Source organism: Vespa mandarinia, chromosome 21 (genome assembly GCF_050613455.1).
Source record: "Vespa mandarinia isolate Hongniang chromosome 21, ASM5061345v1, whole genome shotgun sequence".
Lineage (NCBI taxonomy): Eukaryota > Metazoa > Arthropoda > Insecta > Hymenoptera > Vespidae > Vespa > Vespa mandarinia.
In genome coordinates, this window is record NC_140830.1 from 3,290,983 (window position 1) to 3,311,830 (window position 20,848).

At 36.7% G+C, this 20,848-nt stretch overlaps 1 protein-coding gene and 1 long non-coding RNA gene across 7 annotated transcripts in view; one reads left to right on the forward strand and one right to left on the reverse strand.

Annotated features, from left to right (window-relative positions):
• Positions 1-536, reverse strand: part of ed (hemicentin protein echinoid) — a 155,005-nt gene extending 154,469 nt beyond the window's left edge. Inside the window, exon 1 of the mRNA XM_035871884.2 lies at positions 467-536. Within this exon, the coding sequence (XP_035727777.1) occupies positions 467-521 (55 nt within the window). The 5' untranslated portion in view covers positions 522-536. The remainder of the gene's footprint in view (positions 1-466) is intronic.
• The window catches only part of LOC118444051 (uncharacterized), a 207,417-nt gene that overhangs the window by 163,735 nt on the left and 22,834 nt on the right, over positions 1-20,848 (forward strand). Inside the window, exon 1 of one of the 6 annotated variants that reach the window (XR_014983428.1) lies at positions 13,607-13,765. The exons of the other annotated variants lie outside the window; for them this stretch is intronic. This is a non-coding gene — a long non-coding RNA (uncharacterized LOC118444051). Of the gene's footprint in view, positions 1-13,606; positions 13,766-20,848 lie in introns of those variants that run through there. 6 annotated transcript variants of the gene reach the window in all.

Genomic DNA, 20,848 nt, shown 5'->3' on the forward strand with positions numbered 1-20,848 from the left:
CGACTCGAGTGAGTCTTTTTCCGACGTTTTATGCACAGCAACTTTACAGCGTGTAACGTTCACACCCACCCCATCCTCTCTTATAATCTACCAACCCTCTCCCTATGTATTTCCTAACTTGTTTTCATTTTATTTTTAATTTCCAATTTTTCGAGCTATTGTATTATTCATGAAATGTTTTTTTTCATCCTATCTAGAAATGGAGTTGCTAACTCTTTTTTCATTTTTGTTTCGTTTTCTTTCTTTCTTTCTTTCTGCCTTTCTGCTTTTTTCTTTTATTTGTTGTGTACGTTCAGTCAGAGAGAAGAGAAAAAAGAAAAAAGAAGTAAAATTTTCTGCTTTATCATCTCCCTCGTGTTTTACCATTTCCTTTGGTAAATAGATCATCGTAGTGCATTAGTTGGAGAAATTCGGCTAGGAAATGAACTAACGCGAGAGAAAAGGATAGGAGATGTTGTACACTGACCTAGAACTCCGAGCAGCGTGAAGAGAATCCTCCAGCTGATCCTCGGTACAGCCATGATTCTTCCTTTCTTCTTCTTCGTCTTCTTTTTTTCTCTTCTTTATTTTCTCACCAACGGTTTAATATTATCTTCTTTCTTCTTCTTCTTCTTCTTTTTTCTTTTTCTTTCGTTTCTTTCTTTTTTTTTTTTCTTTTTTTTTTCTTTTTTTTTTTTTTTTTTTTTTTTTCTTTTTTTACCAAGCGAAAGTAATCACAGTAAGCGTCTCATGTGGATAAAAAGTACATATTTTCTTCTTATTCTTCGACGTAGTATTATTTTGCCACTTTAGATTAACACAAAATAGGAACGTTTTATCCGAAAATAGAAGAAGAGGATCTTCTCGCGTGACAATGAGACGTCATCGAACTGTCGTTTCGATATAGACGCATCGTTCTTTTGAAAGAAAGAGAAAGAGAGAACAAGGGAGAGTGAGAAAAAGGGACAGAAAGAGAGACAACAAAAAAAAGAAAAGAAATTCTTTTCACGTTTGACACTTCACGACACCTTCGATAATTCTACCTTTCTCTTTCTCTCTCTCTCTCTCTCTCTCTCTCTCTCTCTCTCTCTCTCTCTCTCTCTCTCTCTCTCTCTCCCTTTTTTTTCGATCGACGTTGCACTGAATCCCCTGAGAGCTTTTATTTTGTAACGCACTGTGTGTATATCGAACACTCGCGATAAAACGATCGTTTGACCATTCTATCGATCGTTCATTAACACGACGAAGAAGGTGACGAGCTTTTATTTTTTTTTCCTATTTTTTTTTTTTTTTTTTTTTTTTTTTTTTCTTTAAAGAGAAACAAAGATAGTGAAAGTAAAAGAGAGAGACAGAGAGAGAGAGAGAGAGAGAGAGAGAGTGTGAGAGTGAAAGTGAGAGAGCAAGTAAGAGTGATTGAGAAAGAGAGAAAGAAAGAGATGGAGAGGGAGAGAGCTTTTCCCGATCAATTTCTTCGATCGATTCTCGATCACACTCTAGGATAATAATAAACCTCCGTCTCCTCCTACTCCTCTTACTCCTCCTCCTCCTCCTCCTTCTTCTCTTCTTGTTATTCTTCTTTTTCGTTTCGTCAACAAAAAAAAATATCTGTCGAACGCGCGCGAAAATTTACTATCGAAGGAAAGCTCGAAGGTGTCACTTCGATAGTCGGCGGTTAAGTGCGAGCGTGGAAGCTTCGACGTGGATTCTGCGTTGTGTACGAGACGAAGAGGGTAAGAGTATTGGGGTAAGAGCGAGAAGGAAAGAGAGGGGCGGTACGCGCATGCCTCTGGCAAAACTTCCGATCGAGTTCGCAAGCTCGCGGGCTTATTCTCCGTTCTACCTTTATACCAAGCACATCGCTCTAACTCCTCTCAATATCTTTATTATTATTATCATCATCATCATCATCATCATCATCATCATCATCATCATCTTCTTCTTCTTCTTCTTCTTCTTCATAGTCTTCTTCTTCTTTGATTATCTAAGAAACTCCAATCTTGTCAACACTTTGATAAACTTTGAACTTTCATTTATTCAACTACTTTTAATTTACCAATCAACCCGGAAAGCTTTTCTACGTCTCGATAACGCTTTAGTTCAATATTATCAATCGATACGTCTACTCCGATCTCGATGTTCTTTTCCTTCAAATTTATTTACATCTAATATTTATATCCCACATAGCTCTAGGGAATTTCTTTTCATTTTCTTTTTTTTTCTCTTTCTTTCCTTTATTTTTTTCTTTCTTTTCCCTTTTCGTCCCTTTCCTTTTTTCGTTTTCTTTTCTTCTAGCTTTTTCTTCTTTTAAATTACTTACTTGCCCGAAGCCGTCCTCGTTGAGAAGACGTACACTGCGACTGGCAGTTTAGCGCGAAATCATTTTACATCGTCTGGAGTTGATCGACGATTTAAAGCGCCAAAAGAGAATATTTTGAAAATTTAATTTCGTTCCTAATCGTGCTTCTCTCAGTTAGAACGAGATATATCGGAGAGAGAGAGAGAGAGAGAGAGAGAGAGAGAGAGAAGGGTGGAGGGTGGAGGGTGGTAGCATAAGTTTGAAAGTATCAACGATCGAGAGTCGGGTGCTTTGATCGACAGCATCGGGAACGAGAATAATTTCAATCTTAGTTTTCTTTCCCTTTTAGTAAAAAACGAGAGAGAAGGGTTTTTTTTTTATTCCCGATGCAAAATGAAAACTTGTACCTTCAGTATCGCTCAAATATCACGAATTTCTCTTCTTTTCGTACGAACGATTTTATTTTATCATTTTCTCTCGCACGGACCATCATGATTGCTCTCGCGGAGTAAAATGATTTGCAAAGAAAAAAAGAAAAAAAAAAGAAAAAGAAAAAAAAAGGAAGGAACACGAAAAAAGAAAAAATTGAAAAAAAAAAAAAAGAAATCCATTCGAACAAATCGTGAGACGATAATATTCCGATCCTCGAATTCGATTTTCTTTCTAGGCTTTCGACGACGAATCTATCACAGTCGTTGGTAAGATCGATCGACCTCTCGGCACTCTATTCCCAGATTCACTTTTCTCTCTCCCTCTCTCTGTCTCTCTCTCCCTCTCTCTGTCTCTCCCTCTCTTTCTCTGTCCCTCCAAGCGGCACGTTCCGCGCGTACGCAAGTCAGAAAGAGAGACGAAGGAGACAGAGAAAGAGAGAGAGAGAGAGAGGTAGGGTCCTGTAGGGTCTTGGGCAACGCGCGATATTTCAGCTGCGGCGGAACAATGGCCGAGCTTAGTACGGGCAGCAGTATCTAATGGGTTTCTTAACGTAGTGGGTGTCAGCGTTTCCATGTCGCGCGACAACCATTAATATGCCTACCGGGCCGTGCAACGAGCACGGGCTCCAGGCTACCGTGAAATACTGGCGTGCATTCCATACTGACACTTTCCTACCGTTTCGAGTACCGTCGCGTTGCCTCGAACGAACGAACGAACGAATTGCGACCGTCTAGGATATAACCCTTTAAAACCGACACTAGATTCTCTCTCTCTCTCTCTCTCTCTCTCTCTCTCTCGCTCTCTCTCTCTTTTAGCGTCCATTTACTATCCTAAAGAAATCAAAAATTGTAACGTTCGAGAAATTTTTTTCCATCGATCTAATTCTTTCGATAAGAAAATTCACTCCTAATCGTCGAAATTAATTTTTTTTTTTTTTTGTTTCTTTTTTTTCTTTTAGACAAAAATTGAATATTAGGATAATATTCCTTTTCCTTGTCCTATCTACGATTTTAAGCAAATCAAACGTCTAGAAATTCCAACGATAGTTTCCACGTTTCTCGTATCTTGGAAAATTAATTATTAACAATAAAATATTGTTATTACTTTCTAGAGAGGAAAAAAAAATATGTATGTATATATATATATATATATATATTAGTATGCAATTAATTCCTATTATATATCGCAGAAATGTGATTTTTTCATATGAAACTTTTTCTATTCAGATATTTTTTAAATGTTCTTTTTCTTTCTTTTCTCTTTTTTTCTCTCCCTTTACGTACAACGTTAAGCAACGTGTAAAGGTAGGAGAAGGAGCAGGAGGAGGAAAAGGATGAGGAGGAGAAAGAGGAGGAGAAAGAGGAGGAGGAGGAGGAGGAGGAGGAAGAGAAGACGACGACGCGGACGTTGAATCGAAGCAGCCTGCTGCAGACTCCGCATCCGCGCGCCGCCCGGCAGACCGTAGAATTGTCTGGCATTGTGCTTGCAAATCAAGCGACCCGAATTTACATGAGATTTATGGCATTCCGTTTGCCCGTCCCTCCTCCTCTCTCTCCTCTCTTCCTCGCTAGCACACTATGCCGCTCGTCCAACCACGAAACCCTCCGAAGCGACTTCTCGGATCTCCCTTCAACCCTCGACTCTCTCTCTCTCCCCTCTCTCTCTCTTATTTTCTCTCTCTCTCTCTCTCTTACACAGTTCTCAACCCCTTACGCGTAATACACTGCTTCAGGGCGAACTCTCTGACTATATCCACCTGCGTCGTTCGTTCGTACGTACGTACATACTACGTACCTCTTCTCTTCCTCTTTTCTAATCGCTCCTACGTGCGTTGGCAACGTTAAAAGGGAGACACGCGGACCTCCATTCTATAGAAAGTATGTATACCTATTCATATGTAAATATATATATATATATATACATGTCCGAATCCACCTGTCAAAATCTACTGACGTTTAATATCACTTCATTTCAATTGTAAACTTTTAAGAAAACATTTAGAAAATTTTTTAATAAGATCATAGAGATCTTAGAGAAATTGATAGAGAATATAGTTTAAGTCTTTTCAGATCAATTGATATATATATATATATATATATATATATATATATATATAGTATTAATAGAAAAATATCTAGGGACTCTAGGATGAAACGTTTATTTCATAAAGTCACGTAAGAATTGTATTTTATTAGGTCAGATACGTTTAGATTTTGTAAGTGGATCGATATAATAAATCGTGTATATTGCTAAGTCGTTAACAAAATTTTTGAAGGAATCCGAGCAATCGAAAGGATCGTTTTCACGAGGATCGAATAATCGTTGAACTTTTCTGAAGAAGTTCGTCGATACTTCTTTAACCACTCGAAGAGATTACTTTCTTCGACGAAGGATCATTTTTCGAGTTATCTCTTCTTCACGTGGACGTAAGGCGTGCTTCTCCTCTTCCTTCTCGGACACATCTTACGAATGGCTCTACAAGTTTGAGATTTTTCTTCGAATGCCTCGACAATGGTCGGTTCCAACGTTCGTGGAATAAAACGTCGTGAGGTACGAGAACGTCGAGAATCCACGATGGATTTTCGATTTACGTTACATTCATATATATATATATATACATATATACACACGTCAATGTAAGAAATTTCAAATTGCTTTGAGCATTATATCATGACTCCTTGAAACTTTTCGACAAATTTATTCTATCATCGTTTCTTTATCTTTTATCGGGACGATCTCATAGCTTATTTTTTTTCTTTTTTTTTTTTTTTTTTTTTTTCATTTTCATCTCTTCAGACATTTCGATCTTTTTAACCTTCGAACGTCTAACTGGAAAAGGATTTATTTACGGGTTTTAATATATATATATATATATGTATATATATATATATATATATATATATATATAACAAAACGAAGAAGACAAAAGTAAACAGTAAAGAGTGTTTAATCTTCCGAAAGTTTCGTGATTCAGACGTTAAAGTGCAATATTCTCGCGATTATTAGTCTTCCTTAGTCTTCGTTCAAATTGATTCGCCGTCTGATAAAAATAAAACCTCTAATTACTAACTGTATAATTATCTTTCATTTCAGTTGATGAAAATTTTTTAGATTTAACTTTTCTCTCTCTCTCTCTCTCTTTCTCTTTTTTTTTTTAGACAGAGAGAGAGAGAGAGAGAGAGAGGATGACGTTATCGATATCACAGTACAAACGATAGCTACATTTGTTTAGAAAGATAAGCAAAACTTTGCTCGTCCATCTACTTCGCTTCCAAAGGTGGAAGAAAAGGAGTCTGGACCAGTTAAAGAAGGAGAAAGAGAGAGAGAGAGAGAGAGAGGAAGAGAAAAAGAAAGATAGTATGTAGTTACGAAGAAGAAGAGAAGAGAAAGACGTCGAATAATGGCAGGAGACGTGCAAGGCCAACGTAAAAAAGACTTGGAAATAACGGCTTGGCGGGATCCATGCGGCAGATGCAGCTGCAGTAAAAGGAGTTGAGAAAGATGCATGGCTGTTTCTTACCTTCTTTGCCACTGCATTCACGCTGGTGCCATCGACTTTTATTTTTTCTTTTTTCCTTTTTTCTTTTTCTTTTTTTTTCTCTTTTCTTTTCTTTTTTTTTTCTTTTTTTCGTTCAAGTCTCAACGTTAGAAAATCATCGGTCTCTATATTTTATCTTCGATCTTTCTTTTATTTTTCATTTCCTTATCTTTTCTCCTTCCTTTTCGTTCTCTCTTATTATAGATCATAAGATTTAATGGAAGAATTGAAATGCGTAAAGGAACCATTAGGTTGACCTTATATAGTTCAAGTATGCACTTTTACTTAAGAAAAATCTTTTCAGCAGTGCATAAACGTAGAGCCAATTATATTCTTGTGATTACCCGAGCATGTACGAATCTTCAAATAGCGAAACGATACGGTCCATGAGTTTTCTCGTAATCGCTCATAAATCGGTCCGACCTTGATCGAGCTCTCTCTCTCTCTCTCTCTCTCTCTCTCTCTAAAGAGAATTTACTAGACAAGAAAATTTACAGAAGAAATTGCCGATAGAGAGAACAGGCAGACGTAACTTTTATCATCGAACGTCGTCCACTATCGTAAATAAAAATCCGATCGAAAAGATAGAAAATGTTAGAAACAAAAGAACGAAGAATATATATATATATATATATATATATGTCGACGTCGTGAGACGTTAAAAGCACTTCGATCATCTTCCGACCGCCGTAACGTCGTCGACACACGAAGTAGAGAATAGAAAAAGTGTAGAGAGAAAGTAATAAAAGCGAAGGTATCGGTAAAAAGGCAAAAGCTATTCCCTAAACGCGAACGTGAGCGCGTTTGTCTCTTTGACCGATTATCCGTCCGGCTAACCGTCAGGAAGGCGACGTCGCCATGTATCGACGAATTTGTTTGAGAAACTGAGCATCGAAGAAACGTGAAAGACAGAAAGCAAAAAGAGAGGGAAATGGAGAGACAGACATAAAGAAAAGCTTCTTCTCTCATTCTAACCACTTTTCTATATATCTTTTTCTCTCTCTCTCTCTCTATCTCTCTATCTCTCTCTCTCTCTCTCTATCTATCTCTATCTCTATCTCTCTATCTCTCTTTCCAAGAGTAAACGCGTGCTGGCAGAAACCCCATAATATCGATGTCTTCTTTCCGTCAGAAGTAAATAAGACAAAGAAAAAGGATAAGAAAAAGGAAAAAAAGAAAGAAAGAAAGAAAGATAGAAAAAGAGAAGGAGAGAGAGAGAGAGAGAGGAGGGAGTTTATTGAAAATACCGACGTTAGCGTGGCTCGTTTAAAACCGAGGCAATACCTACATATTTTCATAGGGCAGGGCACATGCGCACGTGTTCCTCTTTACTCACAGTACCGGGGGACCGAGTAAAAAGCTCGAACGCATAGCCGCAAGCTTTTTCATCCTACCTGATTCGACCGATCCCAGAATACATATACACGGTCCTGCGATTTACGTATGGCGACTCGATTTTCTCGTTGAATCGTTCTTCCATCTTCTCTCTTTCTCTCTCTCTCTCTCTCTCTCTCTCCAACGTTTTATCCTTCTATCGCTTTACTTTTTTTTTTCATTCGAATTTCTAACGAGCCTAGAATCGAAATTGCACCAATTGGATTCCGAAGGATGTCGAGAGGATTTTCGTGTTCCGGTTAATCGTACGAGAAAAGGAACACGACCGAAATAATAGATTTTAAAAGAGAATTCGATAAAATCTCTCGGTCGTTTATGTATTCTCTTTATTTCATTCATTTATATGATCAGCTGTTACATATACATATATATACATACATACACGGACATACACAAACACACACGCCAATTGTGCTATTACAATATTAATAAAATCTTTTATTAAACGTATATCGTTATTAGAAAAATTGAAAGCGAAAGAGGAGAACGCTCGAATGATCGAACGATGCAAATGATCTTCGTATTAGATTCGAATGTAATCATTATGAAAATCAAAGAAAGAAAATAATTGCACTAAGATATATTTCAACTAACCGGTTAAACCACACGCATAGATTCTTTCTTATCGATACTAAAAAATACGTACGTACGTATTCTGTATCGTATCGTATGCAAGTCATCTATGTGCGTATATATGTAAATGCATACGCAAGCACGTACGGTCGAGCGACTAAGCGTAAAGTTCATGCATTTTTCAATGGTAAAAAAAGAGAGAGAGAGAGAGAGAGAGAGAGAGAGAAAGAGAAGATTCATATTATTCTATACTTCTACACAAACTTAAATTTATCTCAATCTGTTACATACAGGCGTTTGCTCGTTCTCTTATTTTTTTTTTCTTTTTTCTTTTCTTTTCCTTCCTTCTTTGCGATCCCAGCATTGTCTCATAGAAACGTATATTAATGTTTCCTGTCGTCTTACATACATATATATATATATAGATATACATATGCAATAAAGAATGAAATCAGGTCGAAAATAAAACGTATCATTTCCTTTTTTTTTTTTTTGTTTTTAGAAAAACGATGAACTTGTCGTCGGTTTCCCTCCTAACCGCAGACACTTTCTTTTTCCTTTTTTTTGTGTTTTCTCTCTCTCTCTCTCTCTCTCTCTCTCTCTCTCTCCTTTGTCTCTTTCTCGTTTCATGTAGCGATCTTCCGCGATGTATAGATATATACTTAAGGGCGTAGCTTGGAGCGAGCAGCCGGCTTCCTTTGGCCGTCGGGTCGTCGTTTAAAGCGGAACACCCTGTATACGTGCTGCTAGAGAAGTACATGTTGGAAATACATTCTCTTTCTCTCTTTCTCTTTCTCTCTCTGTCTCTCTGGTCGACGGATTCAATGTTAAAGGCCTTGCGAAGGGAACGACGGACTCACTCCCTTTCTCTTTCTCCCTTCGCAATTGTCAGACCCTTCCAAGGAAGAGTTCGACTCCTGTAATTATATCCATCCATTAATTAGTGAGAAAAACTCTTTCCTCGTACGATGGCCTTCCTTCTCTCTCTCTCTCTCTCTCTCTCTCTCTCTCTCTCTCTCTCTCTCTGTCTCTCTCTTTTACATACACGAACCCATTGCACATACACGTACAAATATATACATAGCACAATTACATAGAGTAGTCTTTCGTACCTTCCTTGTTCCGGTGTCAAAGACATCGAGGGGATTTCGGGACTCCAAGGAAAGTGCTCTCTTTCGTTTGAGAGTATAGTACGCGTGCGTACGTACGCAGAGTTCAGCAAAAGTTGAAGAGAGAGAGAGAGTTAGAGAGAGATAGAGAGAGAGAGAGAGAGATAGGGATAAAGATAGACATAGAGGAGAATGACATACGAGGCTGTAAGACGAAAAGAAGATAGGTACCTTCGTGTAGTGGCACTTATAAGAAACTTTGTAGCTTCATGGCAAGATAGAAAAGGAAGATGAGAACTCTCTCTCTCTCTCTCTCTCTCTCTCTCTCTCTCTCTCTCACATACTCATACACATAGTCTAACTTCGATAGTGCCTTGTCTTTTGGATTTTCTCGATTGGAACGAAAGAAGAAAATATTCTGATTTTTCCAAGGATTGCGATCGGATTATAAGTTACATATTTTACTGTTTATTTTTCTTTTTCTTTTCAATCTCGATAGATAGCTACATATATATATATATACATATATATATATATATATATATATATATATATATATATATATACAGATACGTTTCGTTTGGAAATACGATAAACAGAAATTCAGAAGTTAGGAGATCGAGAACGAGAGAGGACGCATCGAACGCGTTCCAATAATTTACGAGTTGTCGTCGATTCGCCAACGATTTACGGTGACCCGCGATAACGTCCGGATTACAAATGCTATCTCTTGGCGATCTCATTTCGTATGGAATACAGGATGATTAAGCGGTAACTGCTATCCGAGAAACTTTAATTGTTTCGGCTAGTTTAACGCCAGTCTGAAGGTAGATCCGTAAACCGAGAACAAACTCGTTTCACTTTGAATTCTCTTCGATACTTCCGTTCCGAGTGTAACGGGAGAAAGAGAGAGAGAGAGAGAGAGAGAGAGAGACACAATGAGAGAGAGACAATGAGACAGTGAGAAGACTCGTTTCGATCTTTCTACAATTACGTTACGCTTGAGATTGCACGAAAGCGTCACACTGCGAAACGTTCATTCGGTTTTTCTTCAGCCCTTAAAAGTTATCATGAATAATATCGTAGGAAAACTTGTTTAATTTGATGAATAATAAACTTTTAATCATTGGTTTGAATTATTAAGGATAAAAAGTAACTTTTTCTCTCATTTTAATCCAACGACGAAATAAATATTTTTCGTAATAAAAGTAATGTCGCGATTTGCGTCATTATATGGACAAAAAGAGACAGATGTGTATGCGAACATACATATATACGGACATAGAAATAAACGGACGGACAGACAAACAGAGTGAAAGAGAGAGAGAGAGAGAGAGAGAGAGTTTAGACCAACGTCAAAGTAATTCTAGGAAAATGTAAAAGGGATACACTTACAGTATATCGCCATGAACGATAAAGGATTGCTCCCAACAACGTCGCGGATATGTAACGTTAATGGAGCGAGCGTGTTGTGTTACGTGTCTTGTATTAGTAGTAGTACGTGGTATTACGATGGTATTGGTGCCGGCAGTCGAGTAGGGGCTCGTGCAGCACGCTCATTGTCAGAGAGAGAGGAGAGAACGTGCTTTGGTTCCACTCTCTTTCGTCGTCGCGATTGCAAGCCTTTGTATCGTAGATGTCGACGACGATCTCGACGAACGTGTGATACCCGACAGTTGGAAAGCAGCCGTTAGGACGTGGACGACGACTTTGACAAAAAAAGAAAAAAAAAGAAAGAGAAGAAGGAAAAAAGAAAGAAAGAAAGAAGGAAGGATGAAAGAAGAAAAAAAAAAGAAAGTGGAAAACAATGAAGTTCGAGAAGAAGAAATGAAAGGCATTTGTGCAATGGAGAAAACTTCCGTAGGACAAAAAACAATCGTACGATGTCAAATGTTATCAAATTTTTTTACTTTGTCTTTTTTTTCCCGATCGTTCCTTCAAATAATTTGAATCTCCGGTTCGACGATTTGTTTTTTTTCTTTTTTTTTTTTTTTTTTTTCGATAAAATGTATTTTCTTACGTCGATCTAGGGAATTTGTTTTCGATCGAAAGGCTCATCCATTTACATTGATTAATTCTTTTGTTTACACGTCGAGAAATGTTTAAACCTAGAGATAAAGAAAAAGGAAACAAATGTTCGATAAATTTAATTCACGATGTACATCAAGAGATGAAATCTTTTTTTATTAGATTCCCCCATTCGTGGGCGTTTGCGTCAAACCTTAGAGACTTTTGCGATCAGTTTCGGTAAGACGCTTTTAGTCGATCTAATGGCTCACCTCGTTATCCACCACTTCCTACGTCACATGACGCAAGGGCCATGAAAAAGGGTTCGATAAACGATATCTCTCTTAAATTTTTCGTGCACGGACGATCACATTTGTCGGGAATAGATGTTATAAAAAACATTCAATTCCCTTTAAAGTGAGATCAACTTTCGATATAATAATCGAAAGAATCAAAATCAGGGTTCATTAATTAATTGAAAAGATTTCGTCTAGATGAAAGTTAATAAACGATATTGATATGAATATCGTAAAAAAAAAGAAAAAAAAAGAAAAAAAAAAAAAAAAAAGAAAGAAAAAAAATTCATCCCCATTGAATTCCCAAATCGATAGTCAGGACATTCGTCGTATGAACGAGCATCGACCAATAAAGTGTGATGGTAAAGGGGATGGATGGCGGGGAGGGGAGGGGAAGGGAGGATAGAGAGAAGGGAAAAGGTCGAACGAAAACAGCCGAATGATTTTCGTATCCTTTGTCGTCTACGCGCTACGATGTTTGCGAAATATCCCGAGCGGCTCTCCATCAAATTATTATAGAGAACTCTATCTATCGCGTTATAAATGCTCACCGATGCGTAATTTATGCGAAAGTAGTCGATTCGACGGAGAGCCATATCGATAATGAAATACATGCGGTTCGGTCGCTTGCCTCGCCTCACCTCGCCTCAACGAATAGAGGAAACTTTTATCGTTTCTGCGCTTGTATTCTATCTCGCCATTGTTCCATCGTCAAATTAGTATATTATCCCTTTATATCAAAAGCTAGCACGCTTTGCTCTCCTTCCTCTTGCCCCACAATCTACCTTTTCACCTTTCCTCCCCTACGATAAAACATGTAACCAGTTGATATCATGAGGAATTGAATTCCTTTCTTGTCATCGTAGATTGGACATTCGATCTTGGCCACGTTCCTAAATATTTCACGTTCTATGACTTTCCTTTCTTTTTCCTTTTCTCTCTCTCTCTCTCTCTCTCTCTCTCTCTCTCTCTCTCTCTTTCTCTTTTTACTCCCCCCAGAGTATTTCATTATGAAGCTGAGATGACCGTAAGAAGGGATATTAATAAAAAAAAAAAAAAATTCTAATAAATTGCAATGGTCAGTTAATTAAGCACGCCGGGTATGTATACATACTTGAATAATAATGTTAATCGTACAATAAAATAACGTCTACGTTGCAGTATTTAGAATATGTTTAATTAAATTTTTTACGATCCTTTTGTTTTTTGTTTTTGTTTCTTTGTTTTTTTTTTTTCGCCTTTTCTGAGATCCCTTTTTTTTCGAACAAAAGGAAAAAAAGAGCAATAAAACAGTAGTACATACTTCTCGTATAATTTACTTAATTAGCAACTACTATCTAATTTTTTTGCTTGGTAAAGAAAAAAAAAGTTACAAAAAAAAAATAACGGTGGATGAACCCCGAGAGAATTTGAATTGCGCAAAGAGATCCTATCTATTTTTTTTTCTTTTTTTTCTTTTTCTTTTTTTTTCTTTCTTTTTTTTTTCATAACGAACACAAGATTAACAATGTAAAATATAAAAACTCGTATAAGTGAAACTGAACGGAAAAAGCACAATTTTTTCATCGCGTGTTTAAATAATGAGATAAACACTTTGTTTAACAGGAATAAATGTAAATAGTACAACGATTTACTACGTATTTATTTTTAAGTATTTAGAAAGGAAAAAGAAAAAAAAAAGAAAAAAAGAAGAAGAAGAAGAAAGAAAGAAAGAAAGAAAGAAAGAAAGAAGAGCATTTAAACGTAACAATAATATAAACAATATTTATGATCGTTGTGGAAAGAAACGATATTAATTTTTATTTATATTGTCGATAAGTCAATGATTACTTTAGGACGATTACTCTCGCGGCGTTTGTTTATCAATATCGAACACGATATTTAAAGGTTCGTCATTGGTAGGTCAGCCGAAGTTAGTAAATTTACAAAGCCTTAAGGCTCGATGAACCAGCCGCCTCAGTCGTCTCCGTTGCCTCTGCCGTAGCTGACGCCGTCGCTGCCGCCGTCGTTGCCGTCTTTGAACTGATCTCACCGAGGGAGTATTGAATTTGCATGTTATTCGGTGGCATGTAGTACCGCGATCCCTTGTGAACTCTGAGCGAGACTTCCTTCCTTCCGAAGCAAGCTACCTACCATCCAGGTTAGGATATCCCGGAAACGAGAACACCCATCCAAAGGCGCTGCCTTTGTCACGCTCGCTTGGAGTTGTCTCGTCGACGGTGACGCCTATTCTCTCTTTCTCTATCTCTCTCTTTCTCTCTTTATATCTATCTGTGTCCGTCTATTCGTGTCTGCCTTTCTCTTTGTTCGTCCACTTCTTCGTAATCTATATTTCTCAATCTCTTAGACAACCTACTATCAAAAAACTCCTTTATGTTATTCTTGAAGAATTATAATATCGTCTAAGATTAATTATAAATAATAAAAATCATTAATTGTTCGTAAATCATCGTTAAAATCATCGTTCGGCGTATATATTTACATATGTATGCATATATTCATTTATTTACTTTCAATTTTTATCGATAAGATTATAGGATGCATTTGAATGAAGAATATGTTTATGGGAAATGGAGATTGCATATTCCTTTTTAATCATAAGCATATATCGAATTATTAATTCTGTTTCATTAATCCATAGTGACATTCGATAGCAGTAGGATACATTTGCGTCATCGTTGATTATTAAATACGACCTTGTCAGCGTAGCGGTTATTTTAAATTGCTGATTCGTCTCAAAAGAAAACTTGTCGATCTTTCACATATATATATATATATGTAACTATCTATCTCTATTTCTTTTCTCTCGAAGTGAATTTTATTCAGTATATCGTTTCTATTTCGTTATTTTCTTTCGATAACGATACCAACGACGACGACGACGACGACGACGACGACGACGACGACGACGACGACGACAACGACGACGACGACGACGACGACGACGACGACGACGACGACGACGACGACGACGAGGCGATAACGACGACGAGAAGGAGGAAATCACTGGACAATTTATTCAAAAGCATGAAAGATGAAATACCGCTCGGCAATTTGGCCGAATCTCGTTGGAGTCGGAAACGTTATACCAAAGAGGCACGTAGCATAATTTCTAAGAGGATCAACGTTTGGGACCAAATATACCAGCTGTGCTTCGTCTTGTCGATCCTATCTTCTAATATTCGTCTAACAACAACATAGAGACGCAAAGCGTTTTAGTTTCATGGTTCGAATATCATGAACGATAAATGTCGTATAATCAGTCATTACTGATTTTGTATTAATGGATCGATAATGTTTAATATAAATACATTAGAAACTAATTCAATATTTAGTATTTCTATATTTGGATAGAACAAAGAGATTTATTTATTATACTTTTTAATGGATCGATGCTAGTTTCTATAAACAAGAAAAAAAAAATAACTAACGAAGCGAAATAGATCTAGTAGAACGCTTACAATAGCGGAAAAGCTTTTTTCGGAAGAGTATAACTAATCGTATCAAACTTATATATCTACTTACATGAAGAAATCAATGGTCGATTTATAGTCGACCTTTTAGTCTCGAATGAGATTTTTCGAATATCAGTAAAAAAGCAATTGAGAAAAGATAAAAAGGAACGATGGTTATCTGTATAATTGACAAGATGATACAAAGTCTGACGAGAAAATGTAATGGTCTATAGACCGGTTTTAAAACTAGAAAATTGCACGTTCGTGCAAACGAAGAGATCGATCATTTCCCCGTGTCTCGTTTCATGCAACTTATTACTTATTATTTCATCTACGAATGTCTCTTTATTTTATTTTATTTTATTTTATTTCTTTTATCTTTTCTTTGTTTTTCTGCTTTTTTTTAATTTTTTTTTATATCTTTTTTTTTTGTTTTTTTATCTTTCGTACCTTGTCTCCCTTAGGTATTCTATGTATTTTTTTTTCTTTTTATATTGCAAGTATGAAGAACGAAGGATGTATAACGAGCAGCATCATCACCCCTTTGTCAGTGATACTCAAAAGTCTGGTATCGTGTTTTGTCACGATCTCTTCCTACTATATGGTGATAAAAATTTTCTCGAACTCTTTAAAGTGATATAAAAGGGAGAACGGTCTCGAAAAGAGAATGTGTCATTTCTCTAGATGATTCTAAACGATTAATTTCAATCGTATACCATCGCGTTCTTATTCACATAGTTGACGATCGTGAGAGATTCGTGAAAAGACCCTTTCGAAGATGATGGATCTCTTTTGATAACCATACCCTTCGCCATTTTTGCCTTACCTTCTTCTTCGTCTACGTTTTCGACTTCGTCCTCGTCCTCGTCTTCGTCTTTCTCTTCGTCCGATCGACTAAACTCAGACTTTAAAGGAATATTGGCATGCGAAATAGATGAAGTTGCGTGTATTTTCCGATACATGGACAGCATAGCAATTTTGATGAAATAGAGCAATATGGAACGGGATATGGGTAATCGATAAAAAAAAAAAAAAAAAAAAAAAGAAAAAAAAAGAAAAAAAAAGAAAAGAAAAAATGGCGATATAAAATTGATAACAGAGTTTATTGAACACACACGCACATGTGTGTGTGTGTGTGTGTGTATATATATATATATATACAAATATCGTATAATTAATAAAAAAAGCGACAATTAAATGCATAGATAAATGTACATAATCATTATATTTATTTTGTCAGTTTATAATTCGTAAGATTATTATGATTAAAGTTCCAAAAGTCGCTTTTCAATATACGAAAGTATCATAAGAAAATTTTTAAATGTTGGAGACTTAAGATCGTCGTTCTTGCGATTCTGTATAATATATATATATATATATGTATATATTATATATGTATATATTATATATATACAGGAAGGAAAAAGAGAGTTGTTGTCATTGTCGTTCCCAACGTAGTCGTCGTCTTATGCATTATTCAGAGTTGCTTGGGAAGAAAGACTCGTCGAGAGGAACCACGATCCTTCCTTTCCCTTTTCTATCTCTTTCTCTCTCTTCTTCACTTTTTTCTAACCTTCCGCTCTTTACGTCTTTCAGGTAAAAGCAAAAGATGCATGAGGTGCGTGCGGTAAAGCGCGTAAACATCAACATACGAGGTCGATTGAGCAACAGAAAAAAAGAGAGAGAGAGAGAAATAAATACAGATAGATAGAGAAATAGAAAAGTCACGTTTGTATCATCGTCTCTTTGACTTTTTATGTCTGTTTTCAAAAAAAAAAAAAAAAAAAAAAAAAAAAGAAGAAAAGGAACGCAAATCGCGAAGATGCGCATCGATAGGAGTACTTTAATCTCCCTACGTCGTCTCATCAATGGAAAATGTAATATCTATATTTACATATATGTATATATGTATGTATGTATGTATGTATAAATACATATAATAAGTAAAGGGTGAATCGAGAACTATCGTCATTTGATTGGATATACATTTTTTATTTATCATTTTTCTTTCTAATATATTTGTACTCTTTTATTTTCCTTTACATTCATCTTTACATTCAACACTTCGTAGGATGGATGATGTGATATATTCAAAAGACTATAATATACAAAATCATATATCATTTGGACGTTGGTCGTTCAATCACATATATATATATATATATATATATATATATATATATATATACATACATACATACATACTTATATCGGAGATGTATAAGTAAACAGATACACGATCATTGTGTGCCAGGCTGATAGAAAATCGAGTTAGGAGATAGAAACTCGATTAGCCAAATAGGATTTCGGATGAAAGAGACACGTGGAAAGCTTCGGATCCAAATATTGTGCTTGATCAAAGACAATCGAGCCGTAGAACCAATAAGCGAGTGAACTTTTCGCCGACCAACTCTTTTCGTTTGGAAAAGCACGATCGAGTTTCAGAAAAAGAGAGCGAGAGATAGCGGGTGGACGGGTGAGTTGGATTGGGCAGGGGTGAAGCGAAAAACGTACACGAGAAACGTGCTATAGTATCGAATTAATCGTTTTGTTATCTTTCTCACTCCTATATACATACACACATGTGTGTTAACACAGACAATTAGATGTAAGTGAAGGTACTGATCGATATTTCGTCAAGGTTTTTTCAACGAACGCTTCCTTCCCCATCGAATAATTGTTTTTTCCGATTCGTTTCGTTTCTAATTTCAAGGATACAAACACATATTATACATACAGACATGTATACAGACATATGTCCAGCGTGCGCAGTAATTTTTGTCAAGAATAATTAAAAACGATAGCTCCCGATGTAATTACATATACAGTTTGTTATAACGTATGTATGTAATTACAAGTGAAGAAAAATACAGTAGTGAAAGTTATAGTTGATAGGAATGAAATTAAATGAAACGGAGTATTTACATCATCTCGCGTTTGCTTATAGGATCGGTTAGCAATCTTGCCGTGAACGTGATTTTATCTACGTTGTGACGATGAGTAGTTCGATTTTGATTAAATCTAGAAAAATTTACGATATCTCGTTAGGAACGAATAGATTTTTCTTTTTAATTTTTTTTCTTTTTATTTGATACTTCTTGTTCGACGATCTATTTTTCTTTTTTTTTTTTTCTTTCTTTTTTTTTCCTTTACCAGTCGAAAAGGTCAGGAAAAAAAGAAAAAGCTTTGGCGAGACTGCGTTCGCGGGACGTTGCGCCATGGTAATAACGAGAATAAAAAGAAACGAAGGAAAAAAAAAAAGAGAGAAAAAAAAACAAAAATGAACGAGCTCGCGACAAACGGCGGCGCAATGTTATTCGTGGTAATTTGAAAAATTTATGGAAATGGAGTCCGAGCTCGTCGATCGAAGCAATTAACGACGGGGCCATTGTACCGCTAACTCGTTATGACTAGGCATATCACTACCCACCATGTGACCCAATTTTCCAACATTACATTAATATTGTGACGTGGTTTGGAAAATTACTCTTTTCCGGTTGGCTTGACCAGCGTCCGCGTCACCGCGAACACCCACCGATGACTATCGGGACGAGTTCCACAGTTTTTTTGTTTTGCTTTTTTTTTTTTTTTTCTATTTCTTTTTCTTTTTTTCCCATTAATCCATACCTAAAATTCTCGAGTTTTTGATTAAAATCTATATTAATAGGTACATTTGATGTATTCTATCATAAGCAGGTACATTAAGATCCAATATATCATACTTTTTATTAATAAAAATCATAATTCATAATTCCAAATTTTATTATCTAATTAACTCATTGAATATAATAATAAAAATGTTTATAGGTAGATCTGAAACAAATATAATTCTCTCTTCGTCCATCTCTGGTCTATCAGCATTTCCCATGCCCTCGCGATCTAACGATTTCATTATTGTGGACAATAAAACTGATAAGAGCGGAAGTTTAAAAACCGAAGGAAAAGTTTTCCAAGGTGTTGCACGAAAATCCTTGGTGCCACGTCATCACCGTAACGACGTTCCCAGAGGCTTTTCTTTAAAGGACCCAAACGGATGAAGCTTTTGAAAAGTTCTTCTTTTCCTTCTTGAAAAGTTCTACTGAAGTATACGATATCTCGTGGATTCTGCAAAGTGCCGGAAGAGAGAAAGAGAAGCGTTAATGCTTTCTTCTACCGAATAAAACTAATTCGTTGTGCTATTATCTTCTTCTTCCTATTTCTCCGGTGTTTGTGAGAAGGGCTCGCGTTGTATGATTTCGCTATTCACGTAGCTGCTGGTGATAGTGCTGCCGCTACCAACGCGGCCGCCGCCGCCGCCGCTGCTGCTGCTGCTGCTGCTGCTGCTGCTGCTACTGCTGATGCTGATGCTAGTCCGCAGGTTCCGCAGTTAGATTAGAGAGAACGACTCCCTAGACATCTCTTCGTTAGACTCCATCGTAGCCGTTATCCTTCCACGTGATACGAGAACCGAACTCTCTTCACTTCTCCCTTTCTCTTCTCTCTTCTCTTCTCTTCTCTTCTCTCTATCCTCTGTCTATCTTATCTACTTTCCCGCTCTCTCTCTCTCTCTATCTTACTCTCATCAACCTTCCTCAGAAATCCTCTCGAGTCTTCGATCGATTCGCTTCTTCTCCTTTCGTGTCACGCTTCGACTCCTGCGACGAGTAGCGCGTGAAATTTAACTAAACGAATACGAATTCGAGATCCCTATCGATGAAATTTAAATCGTGATTACCTAGACCATCAGAACTTTCTGAATCGTTATGTCTGTTCAATGAAATTCTTTTATCTTTTCTGTTTTATTATTTTTTTCTTTTTTATTTCTATAATAAAATCATAAAAAGAGAGGATCAATGCAATTTTCCTGTAGAGTTTGCAACGATTGAAATGGACAATAATTCGAAGCGATAGATGTCCAAAGAGTTTTAAACATCGTCGACGTATACTTTCGTATTAAAAAGATTTATGTTCTAGCGCTTACCAAAGTAACTTCTGCATTCGTATTCACGTCTATATTCTTGTTGTATTAAAATGCATAGAATGGGACGAAATGCACGGCCACGTTCGGAAATTCTATGCGGTGGGTGTAACAAATCTTATATGTTGCTTTAATGCTGCCGACGTTAAAAAGGATTCGTATTGAGAGAGTTAATAAGAAAGGCAAGTAAAATTATCTGACAACAGATTCTGAATCTTTACATATATATATATATTTTTTTTTTGTTTTATTTTTAACACGATATTAACGAAGTTGAAAAAAAATGTAGGGAAAGATTAAAGAGATTGATCCATCGACATTGATCTGAGAGTCGGAGATCGAAGTATCGAATCCTTCTCTCTCTCTCTCTCTCTCTCTCTCTCTCTCTCTTTCTCTTCTTTTTCTTCTTCTTTTGGAATTGACGAAGAGCAAGTGGTAAGAGAGTCGATCACGTTGGGACGGGAAGAGACGGGACGAGAGATCGCAAAGAGAGAAGGACACGATGGGTAGTAGTGAGTCTCGTCTTTAGGAATTCTTCGCATCGATGGACCCAGAATGGAAGCAGAAGCGGGAAGGTAACCAATGTAGATAAGCCATCCAGTATTCGTGCAGCTTTAATTACCGGAACAAAGTTTCGACCCGATTGGAAAAGTTTCGACGATGCCTGCATACCTGATCGGGCTAGCACCATCGACTAACGAAGAGAACGATAGAGAAAATGAGAGAAAGAGAGAGAGAGAGAAAGAGGGATTGAGAGAGGGAAAGAGAAAGATAGATAGATAGAAAGTGTAGAAGACGAGTTGCATTCCCT